This window comes from Salvelinus fontinalis, unplaced genomic scaffold, assembly GCF_029448725.1.
Source record: "Salvelinus fontinalis isolate EN_2023a unplaced genomic scaffold, ASM2944872v1 scaffold_0231, whole genome shotgun sequence".
NCBI lineage: Eukaryota > Metazoa > Chordata > Actinopteri > Salmoniformes > Salmonidae > Salvelinus > Salvelinus fontinalis.
Window position 1 is genome coordinate 102,306 of NW_026600440.1, and position 17,300 is coordinate 119,605.

General features: G+C 44.7%; 1 protein-coding gene and 1 long non-coding RNA gene across 4 annotated transcripts in view; one reads left to right on the forward strand and one right to left on the reverse strand.

The window, feature by feature from the left end:
• The window catches only part of LOC129844791 (lysine-specific demethylase 6A-like), a 47,727-nt gene extending 45,758 nt beyond the window's left edge, over positions 1-1,969 (forward strand). For both annotated transcript variants that reach the window (XM_055912920.1, XM_055912921.1), the window contains one exon: positions 87-1,969. In XM_055912920.1, the coding sequence (XP_055768895.1) occupies positions 87-113 (27 nt within the window). In that variant the 3' untranslated portion in view covers positions 114-1,969. The remainder of the gene's footprint in view (positions 1-86) is intronic.
• LOC129844792 (uncharacterized) lies at positions 1,899-16,909 on the reverse strand. 2 transcript variants are annotated; one of them, XR_008758007.1, is made up of 4 exons: positions 15,147-16,361; positions 14,964-15,011; positions 6,121-6,249; positions 1,899-2,882 (listed from the first exon to the last, which is right to left on the reverse strand). It is a non-coding gene; the product is annotated as an uncharacterized LOC129844792 (long non-coding RNA). The 2 variants fall into 2 exon arrangements; XR_008758006.1 differs by lacking the exons at positions 14,964-15,011; positions 15,147-16,361 and adding an exon at positions 16,377-16,909.
• Between the last annotated feature and the right edge of the window lie 391 nt (positions 16,910-17,300).

Consider the following 17,300-nt stretch of genomic DNA (forward strand, 5'->3'; position numbering starts at 1 on the left):
TTAAATGGAATTCTAAAAAATACCTTATTTTGTTTCCTGTTTCATGCGTTGAATCGGTATTGAACTCTCCCCCTTTTTCTCACCAGGCCCCTCTGCATTCATCTTCATCTTGACATTAGACATCCCTTCGGCTTCTGTGGGGTGACCAAGCATTACAGGAACTTTCATTTCAAAGGAAAAATGGACCATTTCTGATATTCAGGAAAGTCGAGACAGTCTCCCCGTATGGCTGTTCTCCACAGCGACGGCTGGAGGCAGCAGCGGCTGCGTGTGTCTATGCAACCTGTCAAGTGCGCCGTGTCAACCCCCCTCTTCCCCCTGGGGGGCGCCAGAGAGCGCACTTCCCAACACAGGACTCCCCTCCTTGTAACAATGGTTCAGCTCTTTTTAATGGAGGACTTAATCCAAAAACATTTGGGAAAGGGGTGGGAATTATTATTGAGTGAAGATGTTTTGTAGATATTGTATCTGTCACAACTGGCAACACCACCCTAAAAGACTACTGACTGGACAACCTGTTCTCTTTTTTTAAATTCTGTTAACAGGCTGAGATGTGATCCCTTTGTTTTCCTGAATTCTCCAAGTGTTTTCCTTCCCTCTAAGGAGCACTAGCCTAACTGGTCTTTTTCTATGGTAGATAGTAATTTTAAGACTCTTTGGATGGCAAAATCTACAAAAAAATTGTAATGTGAAGAGTTTAGGTGATTATCTTTTTCTTTTTTTTTTTTTACAGCTTTTATGTTTTATCTTTGTTATTTTGGAGCTATGACGTTCAGTTTTTGGTTGTTTATTAGGTTAAAAAAAAGAGCAAAAATGTTGGGGAAAATCAATAGCCAAGTCACAAAGAAAAATGGGTTGCACATTGACCTAAAGGAGAATCTAGCTTTTTTTTTATATAACCAAATATATTTTTGATGTAAATGGCATGTTATTGAAGGGTCCAGACAGTTTTTTGCAATTTCACTTGGATTTGAGAAACTTACCGCAACCAGCGATTTGAATTCCTTCATCTTGGTTGTGCAGTATGTGGGCTCTGGAAAATGAACAAAGGCTCCAAAAACACCCCAATATGTCCTTTTTGAAACGGAAACGCTCAGTAGTGATGCAGGTCTTTAGATAGTGGACAGATGACGTTGTCATTCTGAACTTTATCCGCAACGTTATATTCCATTTTGTTGCGACTCAAGCGATACCTCCGTCCATTCTACAGGTCACAGCCAAAACACTTGCGTAAATGAGGGATACAAAGTATTGAAAGGAGATGCTTCCACACAGGAAGTTCCAGACGCTTGTTGAATCTATGCCACGGTGCATTGAAGCTGTTCTGGCAGCTCTTGTTGTCCCAACACCCTATTAAGACGCTTTATGTTGGTGTTTCCTTTATTTTGGCAGTTACCTGTAACAGCAGTCTACACGGAGAATGAAACAGCTGGATATGGGAAACTCACAAATTGGAATATAGTATTGTGGCATGACACAATTTCAAAGACCTGCTTCACGTTTTTTCAGGGCCCCCATACTGCACAACCAGGATGAGGAAATGATTCGCTGGCTGTGTTAAGTTTTTCAAACAAGTGAAATCGCATAAAAATGTGGACTTCTATAACATGCCATTTACATCAAAATACAGATTTGGTTGTTTAAAAAAAAAAGAGCTAACTTCTCCTTTTTAAGGATTAAAGTTTGATTTGTGATTTTTGTTATGTTTCTAATCTTGATGTAAATTTACACTATTTATAAATACATATTTATTGCTTGAAAATATTTGTTGATGGAATGCTGTTATTTTTTTCCAGAGTACCTGCCATTAAATTTGAAGGAGTTTTGTCATTTTAACACAACTCCTCGTACATTTTCTATATATAAATAAAACTGCTTAGCAAGCGTTGTACAGAAACTGACATTTAAAATTGTTTTATTGTTTTGAAGAATGTTTTATGACGAGTCATTAAACACAATTGTCAAATAATCCATGGATATAATTACTTTCACCAATGTGTGCGTACAGTATGTCTGCAGAAATAATGAATTGTTTTGCATTCATTTATTTTGTGCTGCAACTTCTAAGACATAATGTACATTTCAAGGCCACGGTGAACACAGGATCCTAGTAAAATATTGTACTTTCTAGACAACAGGGCCCAATCCAAATACAGCGGACCTCAACGCATTAGAAATCACAACAATACTTCTATAACTTGTATTTATTTGATGATACAAAAGCATTGTCACACGGTCTCTGAATTGGGAGAAAATACTTACCGTGAGATTGAGTGAGTTATTTGAGTAGGGCCTAAAACCCAGCAGACAATGTAGCTGTAGAATCACCCACACAGAATTCTACACTGTATGCCAGGTCAACAACCTACCAGCACACTGAACGTAAATTTAGAATACAAGCTATACTAAATCAATCACAGTACATGTAACATGCACAATATTTGAGACACGAAGAACATGGTAGCCATCAGCGACCCAGTAGCCAGATGTAGCTGCTGACTGCCCCACAGGATCTACACTGACTACTGAGCAGCTGACAGACACCCACACGGCTGCCCACAAGGACCCAAAATGCCAACATTGTTTGGCACAGTCCAAGCAAAGACGGCCGTCTCTTGTCACTGGGTTAGCACTGAATACCTGGGAGCTTGTGACTTATTTAAACACATTCAGCAGAGGATCACTAGTAATCTAATAAGGCCTTGTTAAGTGTGTCTCCATGTCTGTTTTTAGCCTCTGAGATGGAGTACTGCTGGTTGGTGGGTTAAGACCCTTGCAGTAAGTAATCCTGACTGGGCCACTCATTCACCTACAAAGAGGGAGTTTTTCTGCATGGCCAGTCTGTATAGCAGCGCCGTCATCCGGTCCAGGCAGCTTCATACCTATACAGAGAAGAGAGGTCAGTTGCATAGAACTGACATTACAATGCAGAAATTGACACGCAGTCAATGGAGCTCAGTTGACCACATCTCTTCCAGGTGAATAGTTCCTGTTATATTATTATACTGAGGACTTCTAGTTGGAGGGAGATTGATTCTCCTTTAATCAGCCTGTTGTGACGTGGAAACAGAAGATCAAAGAAAATGGAAAGTCAAACGGGAGCAAAGTTCTACCCCACCTTAACCCAACCCCAATCCCCAGGTTTTAGTGATAAACCCTGTTCTTTTCCCACACATTTAGCCCCTCCCCCACATGTTTGTGCAGTGTGACTATGTGATGATGTGAGTGAATTTTACACATGCTATAGGTCGCACTAGGAGGGAGATTATACAATATGATGCCCTAGACCCCTCAAATTCAACTCTGGACTTCGAAGCCAGTTCCACTGCATTGTTCCCCTCTAATCAGGGACTGATTTAGACCAGGAACACCAGGTGTGTGCAATGAATTATAGGGTAGAACAGAAAACCAGCAGCCTCCGGACCTCGTAGGGTAAGAGTTGAGTACCCCTGACCTAGACATGTCTGCTCTGAACTGCTGATTTAATCATTATGACACTGATCCAGGTGCAGTTAAGTAGACTAGTCACTAGAGGGACAAAGCACTTTTGCATGACGCTACTGAACCTGGCTGGCCCATAGAAATTGATAGAGGACTCGTCTTTATATCTGTGCCATTATAGCATCTGTGACAGCTTGGGTAGCGCCATTGAGGTTACAACCCATAGGAATGCCCACCCAGTTTACTCCTTGACTACTTTAAAATGGTGGATGATGGCAATGTCCAATAGCAATGACAATGTCCATGCTAAAACGGGTTATATCCATGATGAGGCCTCTATCTATCTCTATGGGGTGGCCCACTCTATTACTGTATCTCTTTGGTTGAAATCTTGAGGCCCAGGTAAGGGAATTGGGTGGTCAACTGCCATATATGGGTATAGAGACTAAACAGTCAGGCGTGTGTGTTTGTGTGTTGAGGGACTATCACTTGTGACAGGCTAGGATTCAATACGATCGCGCCGGTAGAGCGCCGACAATTCATGTTAAACGCTGTAGATGTAGAGCTGCCGACAATTCATGTTAAACGCTACAGATGTAGAGCTGCCGACAATTCATGTTAAACGCTGTAGATGTAGAGCTGCCGACAATTCATGTTAAACGCTACAGATGTAGAGCTGCCGACAATTCATGTTAAACGCTGCAGACGTAGAGCTGCCGACAATTCATGTTAAACGCTGCAGATGTAGAGCTGCCGACAATTCATGTTAAACGCTACAGATGTAGAGCTGCCGACAATTCATGTTAAACGCTGCAGATGTAGAGCTGCCGACAATTCATGTTAAACGCTGTAGATGTAGAGCTGCCGACAATTCATGTTAAACGCTGCAGACGTAGAGCTGCCGACAATTCATGTTAAACGCTGCAGATGTAGAGCTGCCGACAATTCATGTTAAACGCTACAGATGTAGAGCTGCCGACAATTCATGTTAAACGCTGCAGATGTAGAGCTGCCGACAATTCATGTTAAACGCTACAGATGTAGAGCTGCCGACAATTCATGTTAAACGCTGCAGACGTAGAGCTGCCGACAATTCATGTTAAACGCTACAGATGTTGGCTCAATCTGAAATGACCTTGAAATGTCAAGACAACTTAACTGCTATCCACTGACTTCTCTGTTTTCCCCTCTGACCTGTCTAGCTATAATGGACAGAGCAGACAACACCAAGGCCTGGATCCAGGGTTAAACAGCGATTGCAGACACCCGCATAACAGATGTTTTGGCGGTGTTGAGATGGAACTGGGTTGGAGCCCTCAAATCGGGGAGCAGCTGCTCTTGCGATAATTGTCACGAAGCCACACCCACGCATTAGAAATTCAGAATGAGAACATTTAGGCTATATAGAAATAATTACGCTCAAATTAAAAATCATTCAACGTAATACACAATCCAGTGTTCGAACTTGTAAAGAAGGCTGCATGGGATTTCTGTTAATGCGACTCCGTTCAGCCAATGGCGATGTCCGCTTCTGGTATAATGCCAGGAGCCGCTTGTGGATTTGACAGCTCCACCACCGACACCGCCAAAACAACCGCTATGCAGATGTCGGCCAAAGCGGATCTGATTGAATAGAGCACTAAATGAATAGTCAAGTCCACCATGAGATGGATCATGTGACTCGCAGGCTTCTTAGAATGGAGGCTTTAAATGCTAGTTCCATTTACAACCAGTTCTGCAAACGCAGTCTATGGCTAGGTTCCTACTACCCATGATGATTGAATTCTCCTAGACTTGCCCTTGTCGTAGAGACTGGGGGAAAGGTAGGGGCTGCAGGTGAGAGACAGAGGAGACTCCCTGGCTTGTCTGCTATCAGGTAGACAGGAAAGTAGCGGGGCATGATACGATGTTAAAGAGTTAGCAGAACTCATAACACTGAATATGTCTTTCCACCACCATGTGAGCACTAACCAACGGTCATGGCCCATTTCACTCCCCTCTCTCTCTCCTCTGTGAGAGTTGGCGACGTGAGAGGTATTTGAAGAGAGAGGCAATTTTTCTGCAGGGGTAAGTGTGAGCTGTGCCCTTAATGGCTCCCGTTTCTCCGTCCCCCTCTTCGTTTCCTTCCTGTTTCCTCTCTCTGGCCGTGTTGCAGACAGGTGGCCTTGACTGCTAATGTTAGCCCTGTTCATTGTCCCGATGGGTTTCTCACAGCTATGGGCCTGCAATCAACCAACTGGTTCAGTGTGTGAGCTGGGGTCAGTCGGACAACTCTCTTCGTACACACACGCACACCAACACACAGACGTACACCCACACACTCACCTTCATCATCTCTGACTCATTCATTCATCCTGACTTCTACAACTAACATGCTGTATTTTGATTGGCTCCTGTCCCCAGCCAATGCCAGGTCTCTCTTATGTAGCCCATTGATAAACTCAGGGTCCTATAGAACATGGCACACGCTGTTCCTCCAGAGGCCAAGTCCATTCATTCATAACACAGCCATATGCTCAGAGGGTGTACGAGTGACACCAAGCCCTAAACATTACCATACATAACAATAGTTACAACCACATGCACACACACACGAGAGAGACCTGTACAACTAGTAAAACATCTGACGGATACATAACCACGATGACACACACTCACCCCAACAGGTTTTGTACTCACTGTGTTTGATGAGTGTGATTCCCAGACCCAGGGCTCCTGGCATCTCTTTCAGTCCAGCTTCACCGTTCACACTCTCTCTTCTCTTCTTTCTCTCAGTGGCAGCTCTTTTCCTTGTCATCTTTCTTTCCTCTGCGGAGAACGAGAGAGGGGGCGGGAGAGGGGGAGGGGAAGGAAGAAAGAGAGAGGGGGCAGAGAGAGGGGGAGGGGAAGGAAGAAAGAGGGGGGGAGAGAGGGGGAAGGAAGAAAGAGAGGGGTGAGAGGGTGAAGGGAAAGAATAAAGAGAGAGGGGGCAGAGAGAGGGGGAAGGGAAGGAAGAAAGAGAGAGGGGGCAGAGAGGGGTGAGGGGAAGGAAGAAAGAGAGAGGGGGCAGAGAGAGGGGGAGGGGAAAGAAGAAAGAGAGAGGGGGAGGGGAAAGAATAAAGAGAGAGGGGGCGGAGAGGGGTGAGGGGAAGGAAGAAAGAGAGAGGGGGCAGAGAGAGGGGGAGGGGAAAGAAGAAAGAGAGGGGGGAGAGGGGGAAGGGAAAGAATAAAGAGAGAGCGGGCAGAGAGAGGGGGAGGGGAAGGAAGAAAGAGAGAGGGGATAGAGAGAGGGGGAGGGGAAAGAAGAAAGAGAGGGGGGAGAGGGGGAAGGGAAGGAATAAAGAGAGAGGGGGAGGGGAAGGAAGAAAGAGAGAGGGGGAAGAGAGAGGGGGAAGGGAACGAAGAAAGAGGGGGGAGAGAGAGGGGAAGGGGAAAGAATAAAGAGAGAGGGGGAAGAGAGAGGGGGAGGGGAAAGAAGAAAGAGGAGGAGAGGGGGAAGGGAAACAATAAAGAGAGAGTGGCAGAGAGAGGGGGGGAAGGAAGAAAGAGAGAGGGGGCAGGGAGAGGGGGAGGGGAAGGAAGAAAGAGAGAGGGGGCAGAGAGAGGGGGAGGGGAAAGAAGAAAGAGAGGGGGGAGAGGGGGAAGGGAAAGAATAAAGAGAGAGTGGCAGAGAGAGGGGGAGGGGAAGGAAGAAAGAGAGAGGGGAGGGGAAAGAAGAAAGAGAGGGGGGAGAGGGGGAAGGGAACGAATAAAGAGAGAGGGGCAGAGAGAGGGGGAGGTGAAGGAAGAAAGAGAGAGGGGGCAGGGGAAGGAAGAAAGAGAGAGGGGGCAGAGAGAGGGTGAGGGGAAGGAAGAAAGAGAGGGGGGAGAGAGAGGGGGAAGGGAAAGAAGAAAGAGAGAGGGGGCAGAGAGAGGGGAGGTGAAGAAGAAAGAGAGGGGGGGCAGAGAGAGGGGGAGGGGAAGAAAGAGAGAGATTCCATGTGAAACAGCATTCCAGTGTGTTCAATAAGTAATGAGCTGTAGATGTGTCAGTCTTGAGGCAGGGCCCAGTGTTCTCTTTTTCTTTCTACTTGTCTGTTCTCTGGCTCTTTTCTCACCTGTGTCCATCGTGTACATCTCCTATCCTATATTTCTCAGTCTTTTATCTCTCAATGAATCCACATACTTCAGTATGCATGTGTGACAGAAAGTCACTCAGTCACGTAGTGTGACATGGAGATGGCAGACTTCTTTAAAAGGAGCCGGTAGCATTAGGGGGCTGGGCTTTCTCAGTCTGGCCAATGACTGGTCCGGAGGCGCAAGTAACTCTGACATATTTGTGAATGGGGAGGCTTAGAAGAGGACACTCATTGTGAAAAACTAAGGGAGTTGGTTTTCAGTGTAGCAACTGACCCAGAGAAAGTGCCATGAAAAGAATGATGGTGCCATGATCTCAAGTACAAAGCAATCATATTGTGTTGCATCTGACTCTTGATCATTCATTGTGTCAGTGTTTTAATCAAATAAATGAATACAATTCATCTACGGTAGTTCTGTCAAATTGAGTTTGGCCATCAGGTGACCTAGGTGGTTTTCCATTGGTTCTTCCCGTGCTGCGTTTCTGCAGTATGTTGCCATGGAAACCTGGAGCCAAGGGTACTTGGCTGTTCAAAGTGGAGGAGTTATGTGTGTGCGTGTAGAGCTAGATTTTTTTGTTTAATATTTATTTAACTAGGCAAGTCAGTTAAGAACAAATTCTTATTTACAATGACGGCCTACCCCGGCCAAACCCTAACCCGGACGACGCTGTGCAAATTGTGCGCCGCCCTCATCTGCCCCTATGGGGAGGGAAACAGTTAAACACTGTCCCTATGGGGAGGGAAACAGTTAAACACTGCCCCTATCTGGAGGGAAACAGTTAAACACTGTCCCTATGGGGAGGGAAACAGTTAAACACTGTCCCTATCTGGAGGGAAACAGTTAAACACTGCCCCTATGGGGAGGGAAACAGTTAAACACTGTCCCTATGGGGAGGGAAACAGTTAAACACTGCCCCTATGGGGAGGGAAACAGTTAAACACTGCCCCTACGGGGAGGGAAACAGTTAAACACTGTCCCTATGGGGAGGGAAACAGTTAAACACTGCCCCTACGGGGAGGGAAACAGTTAAACACTGCCCCTATCTGGAGGGAAACAGTTAAACACTGCCCCTATCTGGAGGGAAACAGTTAAACACTGCCCCTACGGGGAGGGAAACAGTTAAACACTGCCCCTACGGGGAGGGAAACAGTTAAACACTGCCCCTATCTGGAGGGAAACAGTTAAACACTGCCCCTATCTGGAGGGAAACAGTTAAACACTGCCCTATGGGGAGGGAAACAGTTAAACACTGCCCCTATGGGGAGGGAATCAGTTAAACACTGCCTCTATGGGGAGGGAAACAGTTAAACACTGCCTCTATGGGGAGGGAAACAGTTAAACACTGCCCTATGGGGAGGGAAACAGTTAAACACTGCCTCTATGGGGAGGGAAACAGTTAAACACTGCCCCTATCTGGAGGGAAACAGTTAAACACTGCCTCTATGGGGAGGGAAACAGTTAAACACCGCCCTATGGGGAGGGAAACAGTTAAACACTGCCCCTATGGGGAGGGAAACAGTTAAACACTGCCCCTATGGGGAGGGAAACAGTTAAACACTGCCCCTATGGGGAGGGAAACAGTTAAACACTGCCCCGATGGGGAGGGAAACAGTTAAACACTGCCTCTATGGGGAGGGAAACAGTTAACACTGCCCCTATCTGGAGGGAAACAGTTAAACACTGCCCCTATGGGGAGGGAAACAGTTAAACACTGCCCCTATGGGGAGGGAAACAGTTAAACACTGCCCCTATGGGGAGGGAAACAGTTAACACTGCCCTATGGGGAGGGAAACAGTTAAACACTGCCCCTATCTGGAGAGAAACAGTTAAACACTGCCCCTATGGGGAGGGAAACAGTTGACACTGCCCTATGGGGAGGGAAACAGTTAAACACTGCCCCTATCTGGAGGGAAACAGTTAAACACTGCCCCTATCTGGAGGGAAACAGTTAAACACTGCCCCTATCTGGAGGGAAACAGTTAAACACTGCCCTGTGGGGAGGAAAACAGTTAAACACTGCCCCTATCTGGAGGGAAACAGTTAAACACTGCCCACATGGACACTCACTAGTCCTCTCAAACAAGTCATCCACCTCAAACATCTGACAAACACACCTACAGTACAGGAGATACTGCAGCCTGCACATCACTAACTGCAACACACATCCACAAGTCAACACACACCAAATTCTCCTCTTTTCAATGCAACATGAAATATTGAGGAATGTGTGGTAGACTAGTCATTCCAATCTGATGTGGGTGCTGAGAGCTGATAGAATCCCACTTCAGGATTGGGTTGCTCATTGGAATAATTGTCATTTGTGAGTGGGCGATTGCTTTTGTAGGCAGGCGTCGAAGAGTGGACAATCTCAGATGATTTTATGCTAATCCAGCACCGCCATTACTGCTCTAACCACAGTAAACTCTGGTAGACATATGCCTTTGATGCTACGCTATTATATTCATTACTGATATCTATTACGTGTGTCTCATATTTTCATTTCTGCATTTATCTACTTGAAATATTAGGGGAAGCGTAGGCAGTGGTGGGAAAAGTACCCAATTGGAAAGGGGGATACCTAGTCAGTTGTCCAACAATGTATTCAACTGAAATGTGTCTTCCACCAGAGAGGTGCGGGGGGCTTCCTTAACTGTCTAACTGTCATACTTGAGTTAAAAGTAAAGATACCGTAATAGAAAATGACTCAAGTAAAAGTGAACGTCACCCAGTAAAATACCACTTGAGTAAAAGTCTGAAAGTATTCAGTTAGTGCTAAACATGGCTGCTAGAATCCTGACTAGAACCAAAAAATGTGATCATATTACTCCAGTGCTAGCCTCCCTACACTGGCTTCCTGTTAAGGCAAGGGCTGATTTCAAGGTTTTACTGCTAACCTAAAAAGCATTACATGGGCTTGCTCCTACCTATCTTTCCGAGTTGGTCCTGCCGTACATACCTACACGTACGCTACGGTCACAAGACGCAGCCCTCCTAATTGTCCCTAGAATTTCTAAGCAAACAGCTGGAGGCAGGGCTTTCTCCTATAGATCTCCATTTTTGTGGAATGGTCTGCATACTCATGTGAGAGACGCAGACTCGGTCTCAACCTTTAAGTCTTTACTGAAGACTCATCTCTTCAGTGGGTCATATGATTGAGTGTAGTTTGGCCAAGGAGTGTGAAGGTGAACGGAAAGGCTCTGGAGCAACGAACCGCCCTTGCTGTCTCTGCCTGGCCGGTTCCCCTCTCTCCACTGGGATTCTCTGCCTCTAACCCTATTACAGGGGCTGAGTCACTGGCTTACTGGTGCTCTTTCATGCCGTCCCTAGGAGGGGTGCGTCACTTGAGTGGGTTGAGTCACTGACGTGATCTTCCTGTCTGGGTTGGCGCCCCCCCTTGGGTTGTGCCGTGGCGGAGATCTTTGTGGGCTATAGTCGGCCTTGTCTCAGAATGGTAAGTTGGTGGTTGAAAAGATCCCTCTGGTGGTGTGGGGGCTGTGGTTTGGCAAAGTGGGTGGGGTTATATCCTTCCTGTTTGGCCCTGTCCGGGGGTATCATCGGATGGGGCCACAGTGTCTCCTGACCCCTCCTGTCTCAGCCTCCAGTATTTATGCTGCAGTAGTTTATGTGTCGGGGGGCTAGGGTCAGTTTTTTATATCTGGAGCACTTCTCCTGTCTTATCCGGTCCTGTGTGAATTTAAGTATGCTCTCTCTAATTCTCTCTTTCGCTCTATCTCTCGGAGGACCTGAGCCCTAGGACCATGCCCCAGGACTACCTGGCATGATGACTCCTTGCTGTCCCCAGTCCACCTGGCCATGCTGCTGCTCCAGTTTCAACTGTTCTGCCTGCGGCTATGGAACCCTGACCTGTTCACCGGACGTGCTACCTGTCCCAGACCTGCTGTTTTCAACTCTCTAGAGACTGCAGGAGCAGTAGAGATACTCTTAATGATCGGCTATGAAAAGCCAACTGACATTTACTCCTGAGGTGCTGACTTGCTGCATCCTCGACAACTACTGTGATTATTATTATTTGACCATGCTGGGAATGTATGAACATTTGAACATCTTGGCCATGTTCTGTTATAATCTCCACCGTGCTTCTACACCTGCATTGCTTGCTGTTTGGGGTTTTAGTCTGGGTTTCTGTACAGCACTTTGAGATATCAGCTGATGTAAGAAGGGCTACATAAATAAATTTGATTTGATTTAGTTTAACATATACTTAAGTATCAAAAGTAAATGTAATTGCTAAAATATAATTTCAAATTCCTTATATTAACCAAATGGCATGATTTTCTTGTTTTTTACATTTACGGTCAGCCAGAGGCACACTTCAACACTCAGACATAATTTACAAACAAAGTATTTGTGTTTAGTGAGTCCGTCAGATCAGAGGCAGTAGGGATGACCAGGGATGTTCTCTTGATAAGTGCGTGAATTGGACCATTTTCCCATCCTGCTAAGCATTCCAAATGTAACCAGTTCTTTAGGTGTCAGGTAAAATGTATGGAGTAAAAAGTACATTATTTTTCTTTAAGAATGTAGTGAAGTAAAAGTTGTTAAAAATATAAATAGTAAAGTACTGATACCCCAAAAAACAACTAAAGTAAAAATACTTTAAAGTACTACTTAAGTACACCACTGAGCATAGGCTAACTGTCAATATGCTTTGATAAAATGTCCATTTTGTCTACCTTCTTTATGACAGGGGATAGTTGGGATATTTAGGAGATTCCATTGTCAGGTATTTTGACCCTTAACGAAAACCATTGTACAGGTGTAGGGTCTTAATTTGACCACCCTGTTGTCGCAGGAAATGCAAACATGTAGTGTGTTCACGGTTTAAAAATACTTCTAAAGTTTGTATCAACACCTACAAACATGTCCTTTAATTATAATCCACACAATAATTTAAATTTCCTGTTGCTGCAGGATTATTTTCCTGTTGTGAGAAACTGGTCAAATTAATAACCTACACCTGTAGCTCAGTAGCCCACCATACCTCTCTACCTGTTGGAAAGGATTGGAAAAAAACAGGCCGGAAATCCAAACTAACCTCTAACTGTGACAGCATTTACATTAGGCTCGGGCTATATCTACAATGTTGCAGTGCAAACAAAGAAATGTGCTGGTGGTAGCATAATCATGTGCTTTTTTCTATTTCTTTAAAAGGCTGACCTTTGAGTGAAAGAAACAGTAGTTTTGGTGTAAAATAGGTGAGAGTGCTAGTAGCCTAGTTAGTCTTTGTCATCTGACTACTTTCCCTTGGACACTGGGCTGTCAGTCAGCAGATCCATCAGCATAGACAGTATCATGTGAAGACGAAACAACATGTCAGCAACCCAAATGCTGTTTAGAACTAATGAGGAAGCCGAGGAATGTGTGTAGTCCTTTCAGAACTTGCCTCATTCTTCCTTCTGGCCCCTTCTCTCCCTCTTTTCAGTCATGGGTTCTCCCCTGGGTAATCGCATTCCAAAACACACAAGAATTCCCCCTCTCCTCACATACCACCCCTCCAACCTAGACTCAGGGGTAGACGTAACATAGTAAACGAACATCCGAGATACTCAAATTAGTATGATATGTATTAATTTGTGGAAGTCCATCATCCATTTCGTATATGTTATGATTTACAATTCGTATGATATGTTACGAATTTGCAATACGTATGATGTTACGAATTCCAATTTGTTGTGGCTAACGTTAGCTAGGTGGCTAACATTAGCTAGGCTATGGGTTAAAGTTGGGGTTAAAAGACAAATCCACCAAAACCACTAATTCCTATAATTTGCAGTGCTAAATAACACTTATATGTGAGAACAATATCTTTTGTGAACAAATGTTTATTTTTATCGTTATAATAAGGTTGGTAGCAACATGTGAAAATCGTTATGGAAATCTGTTGCATCTCAAGTCAACTACAAAACCCACAATGCAATCCTCTCTTTTTGCTGGCTGGCTAGCTATCTAGCAAACATAGCCACACACAATAATACCAAAGTCAATATCAGCATGTGAAGTAGCTAGTTGGCTGTAAAATAGCCTAAACAAACTGCACTATCAATTTAGGAGACTACAATCTCACCATGTTCAACCTGCAGATCGATGTGCCTCACAGAGTGGAGTCTGACATTCACAATGGCCATGCGATGGCACCATGCAATGCACCCTGGACTGAAGAGGCAGACAATGTGGTGAACCCTCTGTTAAATTACACATTTCTCAAGGTAGGAATACTGTAATGGCTCATTCAAGAGAAGACAACCTCCCGCGTTGACATCGACCTGTATCGAAATCGGACATGTACGTTAGACGTTTTCGCAATCCAAAAGTTGCATTCTTATTAACTTCCAGTGTTGTGAGAGCAACTTTATCACAATGCTACGTCATACCGGCCTATTGTCTGCCTGCTAGAATGGCAATAGCTCAGATACACATGAAAACATGAAATGACCCCAGGAATGGATAGAACATCACTCAGAAATGGGCAAATCTTTCCTTTAATGTTAGGGTTAGGAGTTAGGTTAAAGGCTTTGGGTTAGCTAACATGCTAAGTAGTTGCAAAGTAGCTATAAAGTAGTAAGTAGTTGCAAAGTTGCTAATTACCTAAATTGCTAAAGAGATTCGAACACACAACCTTTGTTGCTAGACACCCGTGATGGGATTCGAACGCAACCTTTGGGATGAACCTTTGGGTTTGTGTTATACCACCCTCCTTTTGTTTTTGCATTACGTAGCCTTCTATCTTATATAACCATACCAAACTTAACATATACTAATTTGAGTGTTAATATGTTCAAACTTAACATGTTCTGATTTGAGTGTTGATATGCTACGTCTAGTCTATGAGACCAGGCTGACCATTCTCTCCTCCAAAAGGCAAAAAAACCCACAGCTAACTACAGAAACCTTTCTCAAAACCCGTTTCGTTTAACATTATGGTTGGTTCACGGTTCTATGTTAAAATAGACAAGTGTCATTTAGTTTATGAGCGACCGTTGTGTTTATAAAAGAGATCAAAACGCTAGGCACATTCCAGTGATCTGGGGCCAACTTCGCCCGACCGTGAGACCCTGACTGCGCCAAGCCGCGAGACCACACACTTTGTTGCGCTACCACACACACCGGACCACAACTTTCCCCATAATTCTGCAGTAGCCTATCTATAGCTTCGTTATAGCATTGCCTTAACAACTTTAATGATAAAGTAGAATACTCTTACAACTTTCATCAGTTTAATTGACAGAATAAACAAATGTGATAAGCGCATTGGAATGTGGCATTCTATTTTGCCCTGCAAGCAAACATTATATAACATTATTTTCAGAACAACCAGATTTCAGAAAATCTAGCCATTATTCTCACCACTAAAGTAGCTCAACCCCTAAACTAAAGAAAATGGGTTATCCATTCACCCAGCCTACCTTTAGTGACTGCATGTGTTGAACGGTCCACGTCGAGTTGTAGCCGATCTGAGAAAACATTGAGAAACAAACTGACTTCTGTTTCCAAGAAGCAGCCAGGAGAAAGTGGACAGGAAAGTTCTTACAAATGCGTAAAAAGTGAATTATCGAGAATTTATCCAAGGCTACCTCACGATGTCTTACCAATATCCTCCCATCTCCTCCTCCTCGTGTCTATTCCCCGTCCATATCCTTAGCCTGCCCGCCCTGCGCCTCGAGGGGTTTCTGTTATGGACCGCACACCAATAGGCTATGGGTCGGAAGTGCCGCGCTTCGCAATGCCTTCCGCGAAGGCAAGTTGGTGCCTATCCACAGAAGACATACATTCTCCATAATTACCGCTGATCTCATTGTCTACCGCAAACACTTCCGAAACCCCCAGGCCAGTCGAGGGAGGGGTCTCTTGTAGGTCAATATAGGCTTAACCAATGTCACAATCAAATGTGTTTTTCATGCCATGGTTGGTTATTCGACGTCTGGTAATGAAGACGGAGACAGACGGTTCATCTAGAATGTGAGTATACTGTCGCAAGTACATGACACACCGATTGCTTCAAATAAAAAAAATCAAAGAACTCAAAAGATAATGTGATGTGAGTCAACATCTCAGCAATTGACTGGGAGAGAGAGAGTGATAATTATTTGTGTAGTCAATCTGCAGAGTCACAGCCTTTCTTCTTCAATAATTTCTTGGGTGACTACTTGTTATTTATTCCCCCTAACACACCTGCACTATCACTGCCAAGTCTAAACCCACAGACACTCATAAACACAAAAGACATCAAGGATTCTAAAGTGGCAAAACTCTGCTATAAGGAACACTAACGTGAAATCTACTTAGACAAGTATATTTAAAAAAAGGCAATATCAACCACCTATCTTGGGCCCCACCCTCTTCAGCCTTCACCATACCCCCCAACACACACACCTGCACTCTCACGACTTTCCCAATATCATTGCTTCCGAAAGAAATGTCCGGGAACAAATCATAAGTGAACACACATGTACGCGCACACACGCACAAACACCATCTTTTTCCTTAGCAGCTGTTGTCAATGGTAAATTATTCCTTCTCCTTCATCTCAACAATACTGGAGACATTGGTAAGACAAATATCCTTATCACATTCCTACAACATGATTGGTAGAGCTCATTTTGAAAGAGTACTGTAGGCAGAACAGTACTGATAGGATTTCAGAGTAATCAGCAGCGTGACTGTTTGACTGCAGAGCAATATCTAGGCAAATTTAACACAGCTGTAGCTGTGAATCGTCTGCAGTGCTCCAAATACAAAGACACACATATACATCCACATACAGTATGCACACACACACACACACAGACACATGCACAGCTGAGATAGTGAGTTCTTACCTGTGCACATGGTCCAGACAGTGTCTGCTCAGAACACGCCGAACAACGTGCTCTGGCTCCTCTCTCTCTCTCTCTCTCTCTTTCTCGCTCTCTTCACAATCTCGTTTTTTCTCTTAGTCTTGTTTTGCATATTTTTTCTGTTATTATTTATCTTTTATCTCTTCTCTCCATTCACTGGTCACTGTTCTTTCATTATCTGATATTCAATTCTCTCACCTCTCCGTCTCCCTCTCACTCTCTCTCTACAGCAGTCTATGGAAACCTGTTGTGGCAATCTCACTCTCTTTTGCTCTCTCTCTCCCTCTCTCTCTCTCTCTGCAGTAGCCTACAGAGTATAGGTGCTGTCCTCTGTCTGTCTGTCCATCTGTCTGTTGGTCAGTCTGTCTGTGAGCAGTGTCTGTTGTGGCAGTCCCAGTCCATACTGATCAATGGGCTAGCTGCAAGCAAGCTTAACTACCTAGCGCCTCCCACCCTCAGCTTAACACTCCCGAGCGTGTGTGTCGGCGTGTGCGTGTCGGCGTGTGTGTGAGAGAGAGGAGACTTCCATCCCACACACTGCTTTCCAGAGCTTGTAGCCTCCACAGTACCTACCCAGAAAACACTCGCCAGCTGACCACTCCATACCCCACGCAAAGCACTCCAGCGCCGACACACAATTCACATCTTAGTATTGAACGTCATTACCCATTTCCCTTCCTTCATCAGCTATTATATTGACAGCCTTAATACTAGGAAGATGTGTTCTTAATTCCGGCCTTGTATGGACACAAAGACTAGCTGTTAGCCAGCCTGCCAGCTTAGTGGAGTCTGCCACTAGCATAGTCAGTGTAGTCAGCTCAGCTATCTCCATTGAGACTGTGTCTGTGCCTCGACCTAGGTTGGGCAAAACTAAACATGGTGGTGTTCGCCTTAGCAATCTCACTA